General features: G+C 54.5%; 2 protein-coding genes across 2 annotated transcripts in view; both read left to right on the forward strand.

The window, feature by feature from the left end:
- The first annotated feature begins 5502 nt into the window (after positions 1-5502).
- KCNJ14 (potassium inwardly rectifying channel subfamily J member 14) lies at positions 5503-9252 on the forward strand. The gene is made up of 2 exons (XM_007463303.1): positions 5503-6371; positions 8099-9252. Exons 1-2 carry the CDS (start codon positions 5664-5666, stop codon positions 8693-8695), a joined length of 1305 nt encoding a protein of 434 aa, XP_007463365.1. The 5' UTR covers positions 5503-5663; the 3' UTR covers positions 8696-9252.
- Positions 9253-12319: 3067 nt separating this feature from the next.
- The window catches only part of CYTH2 (cytohesin 2), a 9206-nt gene continuing 9114 nt past the window's right edge, over positions 12320-12411 (forward strand). The window contains exon 1 of the mRNA XM_007463306.1: positions 12320-12388. The gene's annotated coding sequence lies outside the window, so the exon portion shown is untranslated. The remainder of the gene's footprint in view (positions 12389-12411) is intronic.

Genomic DNA, 12411 nt, shown 5'->3' on the forward strand with positions numbered 1-12411 from the left:
GGGGGGTGGGGGGGGCGCAGATCTCAGGTGTGCCTCCGAACTTTTTAAGGCTTCGCCTCAGGCGAAACCGGGGAACTCCCCGTGTCTCTTGTCTTTCTACCACTGCCCTCATGATCGCTTTCTCACCATCTCTTTGTTCCCTCATCTGTGTCCCCATGTTCCCGCATCTCCTGGCCCCCAGGCTCTGTCTCCATGCCCCCTCCCGCTGTGTCTTTCCTCTGCCACCGCCTCCTCTCCAGCCTGCTTGGGCCGAGGCCCAGCCGCCCTGCCTGGCCGTCCTCCCTGGCTCCCCCTCTGCGGCTTGGAGCTGGCCCCACCCCTGCCCCCCCTCGGGCCAGGCCTCTGATCCTCCTGTGGACACAGAGGTCGGCACCCAGCACAAGGCCCCTGGGGCCGAGGACAGGCCGCAGCACCTCAGCACCCACAGAGGCCTCGCGTCAGCCCGAACAGAGGAGCCCCCGGCAGAGGGCATGGGGGTGGGCTGCCCCACCAGGTATGTGTCTCCGCGCAGAGCCCCAGGGCCAGGGTCCTGGCTCGGAGAGCCGTCCCCGCCCCCACCTTCCTTGCTCGGGGGTCTGCCCCGGCACCTGCAGCCCGTCCTCGCCATTGCCCGCTCAGTGACACATTCCAGCCCAGCCCCAGAGCGATCTCCCCCGCCCAGCTTCACTCCCCCCAGCTCTGAGCCCACCTCCGTTTTCTGCCTCTTTTCACTGTCTCCCCCGTCCCCCCCATCCTGCGTCTCGTCTTGTCTCGTCCCATCTCTGTCCCCCATCTGGCTCTGTCACCACAGCTCCCATGTCTCCACTTCTCTTTGCTTGGTTGCTCCTAGGCTGCCTGCCTCTTTTCTGTCCCCCTCTCTCTCCGGGCCACTGTACCCTCTGGGTTTCTGTGACCCCCGGGGGGGGTCTCTGTCCTTCCCTCCATCTCAGGGCTGCCCCTCCACACTCGCCCTCCCTGCCCATCTCTGAGCCTCTGTACCCTCGTCTGTCTTCAGTCTCCACACCACATCCCCTCCTGTCCATCTCTGCCCTCCAACCTGCTGTCCAGGCCCCACTAGTGAGCGGGGGCGGGGGGGCTTGTGAGGGGGCAGCCAGGGTCTCAGGGAGCGTGTGAAAGTGCTGCTGGGCGGAGTGGGGGTGGCACCTGGGGCGGGGCTTCTCAGCCCCAGATTAGACAGTGACTTTGACGTGAAGTTGATGCACCTTAAGCCCCATGTCGCCTTTATATGGAAACATTAAGCTGCTCTCCCAGGTCAGGGGGAGGTGGGGGGGAGGACTTCAGGCTCTGGGTCCTCTTCGCTGGGGTCCTGCCGTTGCTGGTGGGAGGTGTGTGTGCCCTGAGGCCGAGTCCCACGTGCTGCCTGTGAACTGGACCACGTTGGATGCAGACAGGACCCCCCAGAGGTGAAGGCCCCTCCTGTCTGCTTTATGAAATGGACAAGATCACATCTGCCTCACGGGGCTGAGGGTGGCACAGGAGGATTTAGGAAAGCAGAGTCCTGGGTTGGAAAGGCTCAGGACCCAAAGCAGCAGCCCACCCCTGGCACTTCGTGGGTCTGGCCAGGTCTCTGAGCCCACTCCCCAGCCTGTGAACCGGAATGATGATCTTGACCTCCCAGCATCCAGAGCAGCCAAGGTGAGCGGTGGGGGTCTGGTGGAGTGCAGTGGGCAGGCTGCAGATATCTGGTGAGCTTGGCAAGGCCTGGGACATCGGTGCTCAGGAAATTAGGAGCGTGCGATTAGGTAGTCTGTGGTCCGGTCTGTTACTCAGGCTTTGGCACCAAGAAGGCTGGATGGGAGTTCAGGGTTTGCTGTTCCTTGGCTGAGGGACCTGGGACAAGGGATGGACCTCAGCGCCTCAGTTTGCTTTACTGTGAGAAGCAAAGTCCCCGCATCCAAGGGTTGTGGTCAGAGATGGGTGACTGCGTGTGAGGAGGCCCCGCCGGTCCCCCGCGGGCCTTCCCCCATCATGTCATCAGGTGGCCCCTGAGAGGAGACTAGTGCATAGTGGGGACTTCCAGGCAGGAGAGGGCTGCAAATGTCGAGGTCAGAGCCTGGATTCTGACCTCAGACCTGCCCCCTTCAGCGACGAGCCTCGGTTTCCCCTTTCTGGAAGAACAATCTCTAATGCCCAGAATAGTTGAGGCTGAAAAAAAGAGAGTTGGGGCACATCGTGGGCGCTGAACACAGCCAGGCGCGGTCCACTCTGACGTGAGCCTCAGCTTTGCCTCTGCACAATGGGCCTTAGAAAATCCCACGTGGCGGAGCTGTCTGGGTGGTCAAGGACAGCAAGTGCAGAGCTCTAGACAGGGGAGTGGGTACCTGTCGATGTTGAACTTGACATCAACTAACAACTCGCTTTCCTTGGAGTGAGTGCCCCCAGCCCTGCTAAGAAGCCCATGAGGATCCCCAGAGCCTGGCACAGGGGGCTTATAGTACCTAGGTGCTTGGTAGGTATTGATGGAACTGATGTGCAAAACATTTAACCCCTAGCCCAGACAGGTCCCGGAAGTCCCTCCACCACAGGGCCAGATGTTAACCCTGCAGCTGCTGGAGGGCAGTGAGGTCTGCAGGTCCATGCCTGGCCCCTCCCCTCTCCCTCTCCCTCCTCCTAGTTCAGCTGCTAAGATTCCCTCCATTTCCCAGATGAGGCGACTGAGGCTCAGAAACGGATGTGACTTGCCACCAGTCATATAGCTAGTAAGTGCCCGAGCTGGGATTCAACCTACAACTGCCTGATTCAAAAGCCCAAATTCTTTCTTCTGGATTCCTCTTCCTTTCAAGGTTTTTTCTGTTGTTTTTTTTTTTAATCCCCATTCCACAGATGAGCAAACTGAGGCTCCAGAAAATGAAGCCAGTGGTCCCAAGGCACACAGTGGGTCAGCAACTGAGTCAAGGTTGGGCCCTGGGTCTATATGACTGAAAGACCGTTCCTGACCTTGATGAAATCCAATTTCCCCATTTTACAGCTGAGGAAACAGGTTTAGAAAGGTTTCCCCACAATTTGAGAGTCAGGGCCAAGCCTGGGTTTTACTGTATGTTTTTGTAACAGCTTCATTGAAATATAACCCACATACCATACAATTCACACATTAAAGTGTACAATTCAGTGTTTTTTGGTATATTCAGAGTTGTGCAACCATCACCACAATCAATTTTAGAACATTTTCATCACCCCACTAAGAAACCCCATTCCTCTGGCTATCGCTCCCCCATCCCCCCATCTCCCCAGTCCTGGGCACCACTAGTCTTATTTCTCAGTTTACAGATTTGCCCATTTTGGATATTTCATATAGATGGTATTACACAATATGTGGTCTTTAGTGATTGGCTTCTTTCACTTCGCATGGTGTTTTCAAGGTTCATCCATGTTGTAGCATCTATCATGTCATTTTTTGAAAAATTACTGGGTAGTATTCCACTGTGTGGATAGACCACATTTTATTTATTCATTCATCAACTGATGGATGTTTGGGTGTTTCCATCTTTTGGCTATTGTGAATAATACTGCTATGAATATCTGTGAACAGTGTTTGTGTGGACACTTTGTTGTGTTCTGGTTTTTAGTCTTAATTTTTGGCTGCACTGCACGGCATGCGGGATCCTAGTTCCCCGACCAGGGATCGAACTTGAGCCCCCTCCAGTGGAAGCACAGTCCCAACCACTGGACCACCAGGGAAGTCCCCTGGACACTTATTTTTAATTCTCTTGGGTAGATACTTAGGCATGGAATTGGTAACTCTATGTTTAACCATTTAAGGAACTGCCAGACTATTTTCCACACCAGCTGTGTAATTTTACATTCCACCAGTAGCATAGGAAGGTGCCAATTTCTCCACATCTTTGTTAATGCTTTTCTCATTTTGTTTTTTCTAATTTTTATAGCCATCCTAAGTGGGTATGAAGTGGTATCTCACTGTGGTTTTGATTTGCATTTCCCTGATGGCATAATGTTGTCAATTATCTTTTCCTATACTTACTATTTGTACAGTTGACCCTTGAAAAACATGGAGGTTAGGGGTGCTGACCCTCTGCACAGTAGAAAATATGAATATAACTTTAGAGTTGGTCCTCTGTATCCATGGTTCTGAATCCAAGGATTCAACAAACTGCAGGCCATGTAGTACTATTGTAGTATTTATTGAAAAAAATCTGTGTATAAGTCGACCCTTGCAGTTCAAACCCATGTTGTTCAATGGTCAACTGTATATCTTTTTGGAAAAATGCCTATTCAGATCCTTTGCCCATTTTAAAATTGGGCTGTCTTTTTCTTATTGGGTTATAAGGGCTCTTTATATGTTTTAGATACAAATTTCTTAGATACAATTTGCAACTATATTTTCCCATTAGTGGGTTGTCTTTTCACTTTCATCTTAGTGTCCTTGGAAGCACAAGAGTTTTTAATTTTGATGAAGTTCAAGTTATCTTTTTTTTCCCCTTCTGTTGCTTGTGCCTTCTGAGCTTTTGAGCTATAGGTGACCTCAGAGCCCGGGCTCATCTCTCCAAGCTGGAGTCACAGCAGCAGTTACCACTTAGTCTTTTTTTTTTTTTTTTTTTTTTCGGTACGCGGGCCTCTCACTGCTGTGGCCTCTCCCGTTGCGGAGCACAGGCCCCGGACGCTCAGGCTCAGCGGCCATGGCTCACGGGCCCAGCCGCTCCGCGGGATGTGGGATCTTCCCAGACCGGGGCACGACCCCGTGTCCCCTGCATCGGCAGGCGGACTCCCAACCACTGTGCCACCAGGGAAGCCCTTTTTTTTTTTTTTTGAATTTTTAAAATTTTTATTGCAGTATAGTTGATTTACAATACTGTGTTAGTTTCAGGTGTACAGCCGTGATTCAGTCATATATGTATAGTTTTTCAGATTCTTTTCCATTGTAGGTTATTATAAGATACTGAATATAGTTCCCTGTGCTATATAGTAGGTCCTTGTTGTTTATCTCTTTTATATATAATAGTGTGTATCTGTTAATCCCAAACTCCTATTTTATCCACCACCCCCCACCCGCCCGTTTCCCCTTTGGTAACCGTAAGTTTGTTTTCTTTGTGACCACTTAGTCTTTATTTTATGAGCATGGAGTCCAGAGCTGGACTGCTAGCACTCAAATCCCGGCTTAGTTCTGTACCTCTGTTTCCTCATCTGTAAAATGGGGGTGATAACGTCTACATTGTTGAGGTTCAAATATCTAAATTTATGTAAAGTGCTCACAACAGTGTCTGGTGCTGTATAAATGTCCCCTCTAGTTACTGTAGTGCTTGCTGTAACACAGTACTGCTGCTATGGCTATAGTTGTGTTCCTGTTGTTGCTACACAACCATCTCCTATAGTATTACCATCAGTGTTTTTGTTTGTTTGCTTTGGCCGCGCTGTGCGGCCTGCGGGATCTTAGCTCCTCGACCAGGGATGGAACCTGCGCCCTTGGCAGTGAAGGCGCACGGTCCTAACCACTGGACTGCCAGGGAATTCCCCCACCAGTGTTGTTGATGCTGTACTGCTCTGATTTTCCACCCATTTGCCAGATGAGGCCACTAAGGCCCAGGGAGCATGATGGCCAATGAGCTCCCCTATTTCCGGCAGCCGTGACGTGGCTGCCCATTTCTTGTCCCCGCAGGTTCGGGGCACCCGCCCCCCGCTAGGCCAAGTGGAGGGGGTGTCCCCGCCCAATGGGCCTGGCCAGGGCCCTGCGCCGCCTGAGCGGCGCCCTGGAGTCGGCGAACAATCGGGCAGGAGATGAGGAGCAGGCCGGGCCCGAGTTGTGCCGCAACGGGTGGGCGCCAGCGCAGTCGCCAGTGGGGCGGCGCCGTGGGCGCTTCGTCAAGAAGGACGGGCACTGCAACGTGCGCTTCGTGAACCTGGGCGGCCAGGGCGCGCGCTACCTGAGCGACCTGTTCACCACGTGCGTGGACGTGCGCTGGCGCTGGATGTGCCTGCTCTTCTCCTGCTCCTTTCTCGCCTCCTGGCTGCTCTTCGGCCTGGCCTTCTGGCTCATCGCCTCCCTGCACGGCGACCTGGCTGCCCCACCGCCAACCGCCCCCTGCTTCTCGCAGGTGGCTAGCTTCCTGGCCGCCTTCCTCTTCGCGCTGGAGACGCAGACGTCCATTGGCTACGGCGTGCGCAGCGTCACCGAGGAGTGTCCGGCCGCCGTGGCCGCTGTGGTGCTGCAGTGCATCGCCGGCTGCGTGCTGGACGCCTTTGTCGTGGGCGCCGTCATGGCCAAGATGGCCAAGCCCAAGAAGCGCAACGAGACGCTGATCTTCAGCGAGAACGCCGTCGTGGCGCTGCGCGACCACCGCCTCTGCCTCATGTGGCGCGTCGGCAACCTGCGCCGCAGCCACCTCGTCGAGGCCCACGTGCGGGCCCAGCTGCTGCAGGTGCGAGACTGTCCCGGTGGGAGACCACGCCCCCTGGTGGGCGGGCCCTTTCACGAGTTCGGGGGGGGGGTAGGTGTCCTGGGGGATGGTGGGAGTTGTAGGTCTAAGGGACAGGTGTGCATGGAGCCTGGAGGGGATCTAGACTACAATTCCCAGCAGCCTCCTGGGGGCAGGGCCCCTTTCGCCCCACCTTGTGGGCTGAGGATGGCTCCCCGAGCTGTTGTAGATGTAAACCCAAGGGAAAGGTCTCTGATCATTTCTTCCTGGAGGCCTAGACTTCAGACAGATTTTGAGACTTGTGGAGCTCCCTGTGGCTTGAGGATGGGCCCTCTATCGAATTGTGGGAAATCCAGACCTGCGAGGTCCACGCCTGGACGGTAAAGGCTCTGAACTACAATTCCCAGAAACTTCTGGGGGCAGGGAAATTGCCCACCTGGGGTGGTCTGAGGAGGCCTTGTAGTTTTGTGGGTGGTGTAAACCACGGCTCAGGTTTACGATTCTCAGCAGATATTGTGGTACAGACCTGTGACTGAGGCCAGACCCCTATGGGCTTGTGGGAGATGTAGGCCCGAGGACGGGGTGCAACTCAACTCACACCTGCAGAGTCAGGGAACACAATTCTCCATGGCCTCTGGGCATCATTTGTGAGAGACTTCATTCCCCACCTCAGGGGCCCAGACTCTCCCACCAGCCTCCTGCTCAGAGAAGTACAGGGCAGTGTTTGGGAAACTCTTGAATTTTAGCGTCTCACCAAACAAACAAACAAAGAAACCCAAAACAAACATAAAACTACAATTCCCATTGGCCCCTGGGGCAGCGACTCCTTCCTTCCAGCGCCCTGTTGAAGGTGCCTTAGAATTGTGTTTCTAGAATTGTGGTCAAACTGCCCAAGCAAATTCTGGGGCAGCAGCTGCCCTTGCCTTGCAAGTAAAGACACTTAAGAACTCTGGTCTGGGGCTGGACTGGGGTGAGAGGGAGGACGGGGTTGTGGTGGGAACTACAACTCCCAGCAGCCTCTGGGGGCTCTCGGAGACAGTGGCAAGAGAATGACTCCCCAGCCCGCCCACCTCTGTCTCCTGCTTGACTGAAACACCAGGATTCACGACCAGGAGGGACACTGTCTCTCCCAGAAGTCTCTGGGGTGCTGACATGGCCCGGGAAGTGGGTATAGAACCAATGGGTAGATGGGGTGAAACTGCCAACACCTGGCCTGGGCTTAGGCCCCCACCCCACACAAATACACAGACACACAAGGGGATGGAGGTAGTTGGTTTGGGGGTGTGGGTAGATAGCCCAGAGGCCAGCCTGAGGCAGTGGTGAAGCAGAGGCTAGATTGCCATCCTGGTTTATCTTCCTCTGGCCGTATATCGAAACTGTCCTCCTCCAACTGCTGGCTGGATGTCATTCTTATCTTCTGTTGTCTCTTTAACTCCGTTTCTGTCTTGCTGATTTCTGTGGCTCTATGTGAATGTCATTCTGTCCTCTCTTCTTCTCTCCCCTGTCTCTCGGATTCCTTTCCTTAATCCCTGAGTCTCTGGGCCTCCGTCCTCTCCTCCCTGGACCTCCGTCCCCCTCTCTCTGGGTCCATGTTCTCCCCACACCCCAACACCTACTGGTCTCTGCCCTCCTCTTTCTCTGCATCTCTCTCCCCTCCTTTCGCTGTCTCTGTCTCCATTTATCTCTCTGCTCCCTGATGTCCGGCTTTGGCCACTCGCCTTTTGCTACAGCCTCGCGTGACCCCGGAGGGTGAGTACATACCGCTGGACCACCAGGATGTGGACGTGGGCTTTGATGGTGGCACCGATCGCATCTTCCTTGTGTCTCCCATCACCATCGTGCACGAGATCGACTCCGCCAGTCCTCTGTATGAACTAGGGCGCGCCGAGCTGGCCCGGGCTGACTTTGAGCTGGTGGTCATTCTCGAGGGCATGGTCGAGGCCACAGCTATGACCACACAGTGTCGCTCTTCCTACCTCCCTGGTGAGCTGCTCTGGGGACATCGTTTTGAGCCGGTCCTCTTCCAGCGTGGCTCCCAGTACGAGGTTGACTATCGCCACTTCCATCGCACTTACGAGGTCCCAGGGACACCCGTCTGCAGCGCCAGGGAGCTGGACGAACGGGCAGAGCGTGCTTCCCACAGCCCCAAGTCTGGCTTCCCCGGCTCTCTGGCAGCATTTTGCTATGAGAATGAACTTGCTCTGAGTTGCTGCCACGAGGAAGAGGAGGAAGAGGAGGAAGGGGAGGGGGATGCAGCAGAGGCAGAAGACAGGGCTGCCAGCCCCCAAGTACTCACACCAACCCTAGCGCTGCCCTTGCCCCCATGATACAAGCTGGTACCCCCCTATTTGTACCCCTTTCCCAGAGGTAGCAAGATGGAGAGATTGGGCCCTCTCCTGGGATGAGGGCAGGTGTTTCCTAAGACCAACAGGCCTGCTGGGTAAATTATTAGCTGGTGATGTTCTGCCACATCTAGTGGACCTACCAATGAACATACTGGACCTTCATTCCTCTGAATTCTGTGCTCCCTCCTGAGACCCCTTTGTCAGCCCAATTCCTGAGTCTCCCCAGAGATAAGGGATCCAGAATTCTAGACCACCCAAGAGGCAAGGGCTGGTATTTCTAGATTCCTCTAGGTGGCTGGTTTGGTTTGTCGAGAAGGATCATGAAATGATCGTACAGCCCACCTCCAGGGGAAGAAGTCATCTGTTCTCAAGCAGCAGCAGAGATGAAGAATTTGTTGGTCTGAATTGACCTAAGATTCAAGGGACTGTTTCTTCTCGACTCAGCCAACCACACAGCAAATCATTTTTTCTGGACGACCTAAGGAGGGAAAGTTATGGAATGCCCCAAGAATTCAAGACTATATTGATTGACCAATGACAAGGAATGTTGACTGCAAGTCAGGAAAAGACTTTGCGGTTCCAGAAAACCCCAGTGTTGAGATTCTGTGAATACAGATTGACCACAGAGGCAAGCACTGGGGATTCTAGAACAGCTGTGACCAGAGATTGGACTACTCCAGAAACTAAAGAGTTATGTTTCTAGAATGCACAAAACAATTGGAGAGTCTGTGGGTCTAGAAGGACTAAAGTGACAGATTGGGAGTTCTAGATAGGCAATAACTCCAGACCACTGGCTCTAGAACATCGAACCGAGGGGGAGAATCAATGCTCTACATGATCCACAGGCTTTGTGTCTTTTTTAAGTGCCATTCTAGAAGGTCCAAAGGAATCAAGATTCTGTGGATCTAGATTGATCACAGAGTCAGGGAAGGATTGGCAATTCTGATGTCTGAGGTGTGCTGGTTGCAGTTTGCCCAGTGGAGTGGAGACTCTCAATGAGGATAGATGACTTCTTTGTGGTTCTGTAATGCCAAAAGGAATCAAGGCTCCAGGGATCCAGAGTTGTCCGTTATCAAAACCCGGAAGTTCTAATCAGCTCCTAGAACTTGGCAGTTTGAGGAGGTGGACTCGGGATTTGACGGGCAGCATTGCTGGGCTGACCTAGAAGGTGAAGGCTCGGGTGAGACCCTGTGGGTGACAGGGCTAGTTATTGGGCAAGGCAAGGGAGAGGCCCAAGGCTGGTGAGTCTGCAGTGCTCTGGAATCTTCCACCTAGTGATGTGTGTCTCTTTCTTAAAGATGTTATACATATGTGTATTATATATATATAATATAAATAAAGATATCTATCTATCTTTTCCTGTGTTCCTACAGTAGGGTTAGAAATTGAGCTTGAGTTAGTGGAATGGAGTGCTTTACAAGGATCCAGGAAGCTTTGCTCTAGACCCCAGCTCTGCCTCAACTGACTGTGTGACTTTGAGCAAATCACGCCCTTCTCCTCATCTCAGTTTCCCCATCTGTAAAAAAGGGGTATTGGAACTTGAAGTTCCCCAAGGGCCTTTCCCCATGGGTGATTCCTCACTTCACTGCGGGTTGGATGGGGGTGAGGGTCCTGGAGATACCCCAGCTCTCCCTGGTGCTGGAATGCCTGGTCTTCTGGGCGCAACAGGGATGGGAGATGCTCTCAGAGGCCAGGTCTGAGCCTGGATGTCTGAATGACAGGGCAGGCAAGGGGGAGGGAGGGCTGTGGCTCAGGGCCAGAATCACCTCCTCTCTGGTCCAGCTTGGGGGCAGGGGAAGGAGGAGGTACCTCTGAATGTCAGGGGAATGTATGTGTTTAGGGGGAGACTTGTCCCCCAGATTAGATCATTGGGAGCCCTGTGATGGAATGGTGTGTCTGGGAGTGTGCTTCTGGGGTACATACAGGTCCTTGGATCTGGCCCCTGCCCATGCTGCTATCTACCTAAGTGCCCAGCAGGCTAGAAGCCAGCCGCAGAAGGAGCCAGTGCCAGGGAGGACACGTTCCCACCAGTGTCCCAGGATTGAGGGCAGCCACTGTCATTACCCATCAGCCTGCCCCAGTGCTGCATCAACCCAGGTCCCCCCTTCTGGTTTCCCCACCTCCCTTTATCCAGCAGAATCCCCACATAATAACCGGATGGGATTAATTAGCTGGCTGCTACCCCAGCTCAGGGTGGCTGGGGTAGGTATCGGGGGCAAAAGGAAACCCAGACATGAAGAAGGGTGTTAAGTTGGGGGTGAAGGGACAGGAAAAGGGTTCTGTTTGGAAGGAGAGAGAGTGGGGTCAGGGCTGGTGCAACCTGGGTTTCTGCTAGGGAGGGCAGAGCTTGAGCCACTCATAAAGGTCACTGAGGGGATTAGGAGGCTCCGTGGCTAATCTGTCAGCTTAACCAGGTCCTGGCCCGGAATGTGTCCCCACCTGCCTAGCTCAGGGAAGGCGAGTGAGGACCAGGCCCAGACACCACCTCAGACCCGATAAGGGACCTGCCCGTTTCGGGGGTGCCCAGTATCTCCTTCCTAGCCAGGCCCCTGCACGCGCTTTGCCTGCAAGGAATGGGAATGAAAGGTGGGGGAGGGGAAATGTCCTCAGATGCGAGAGAACTTGGAGAGGACGGAGGATTTTAAGAAGAGCAAGAGTATGAGAGGAGGGAGAAGCGAGTCACAGAAGACAGAAAGGACTCTGAGAAGAGGGAGGGAATCAGAGGTGGGAGGATGCTGAGGAAAGGGGAATTGTAGCGGAGAAGGATGCTAAAATAAGGGGAGGACTTTTGGGGAGAGAGAGGGAGGAGACTGAGAGGCAGCCTGAGGCAGGAAGGCGGAGCCTGTGCTTTCACTGTATTTGGCCTTCCTCTGTTGTCCCGTTCTCCACGACTGAGACTAAAAAGCGCAGCATTTGGAAGAAAAAAATAAGTCTTTTGTTTCACCACTCCTTGACTCTGAAGAGGCTGAGGTGGATGGGGAGGTCAAGGGAGAGGGTAAGAAATGGGTCTGGAGATCGGAGGGGCCAGTACCCGGAGAAAGGAAGCCAAAAGAAAGCTGAGCCAAAGCTACTCCCGGTTGCGTGGCAACCGCTGCAGTCAAAAGCCAGCTGGGCCGGCTAGGAGGTGGGGCTCACGGAAATAACCGAGGGTCGTGGCCCCGCCCCTGGCAACAGCCCAACAAAGGGCCGCCCCCTAGCAACGAATTGCTAGAGGCGGGGCTCGATTGACCTGGTATCCTAGGGCCCAGAGCCCTTGCGCAGGCGTAGTTCTCTCTGCTTCTGCTTAGTCCCACCTCCACGCAACTCCTTTCCGAGGCTTCTCATTGGTGAGCAAGCCAGCCAAGAGCCTTCTTTAGTTTCGGAGGCGGGGCCCGGCCCCTGCTCGCACTTCGATTGGCCCCACTGACCGTCTGCCTCCGGCCGGACATTGCTACGTCTACTCCTTGCGCGTCTATTGGCCCTGGAGGGCGATTCTTCGGTATCGGAGGCGGAGCAGACGAGAGGGCCCGCCGTGGATTTGGCGGTGTCAAAACGAGGGGCGGTCCCTACTGGCGGGGCGGTTGGGAGGCGAAGGGAGAGTCTTTTCAGCGCTGAGGACTGGCGCTGAGGAGGCGGCGGTGGCTCCCGGGGCGTTTGAGCGGGCTCACCCGAGCCCGCGGGCCAACGCGGATCCAGGCCCGACCGGCGGGGCCGCCCCG

The sequence above is a fragment of the Lipotes vexillifer genome, unplaced genomic scaffold (assembly GCF_000442215.2).
Source record: "Lipotes vexillifer unplaced genomic scaffold, Lipotes_vexillifer_v1.1 scaffold802, whole genome shotgun sequence".
Classification (NCBI taxonomy): Eukaryota; Metazoa; Chordata; class Mammalia; order Artiodactyla; family Lipotidae; genus Lipotes; species Lipotes vexillifer.

Bases quoted from the DNA above. Each gene is read 5' to 3' on its own strand.
- KCNJ14 (XM_007463303.1), top strand. From the start codon at position 5,664: ATGGGCCTGGCCAGGGCCCTGCGCCGCCTGAGCGGCGCCCTGGAGTCG. The intron at 6,372-8,098 runs GTGCGAGACTGT...CTTTTGCTACAG, and splicing joins TGCGGGCCCAGCTGCTGCAG to CCTCGCGTGACCCCGGAGGG.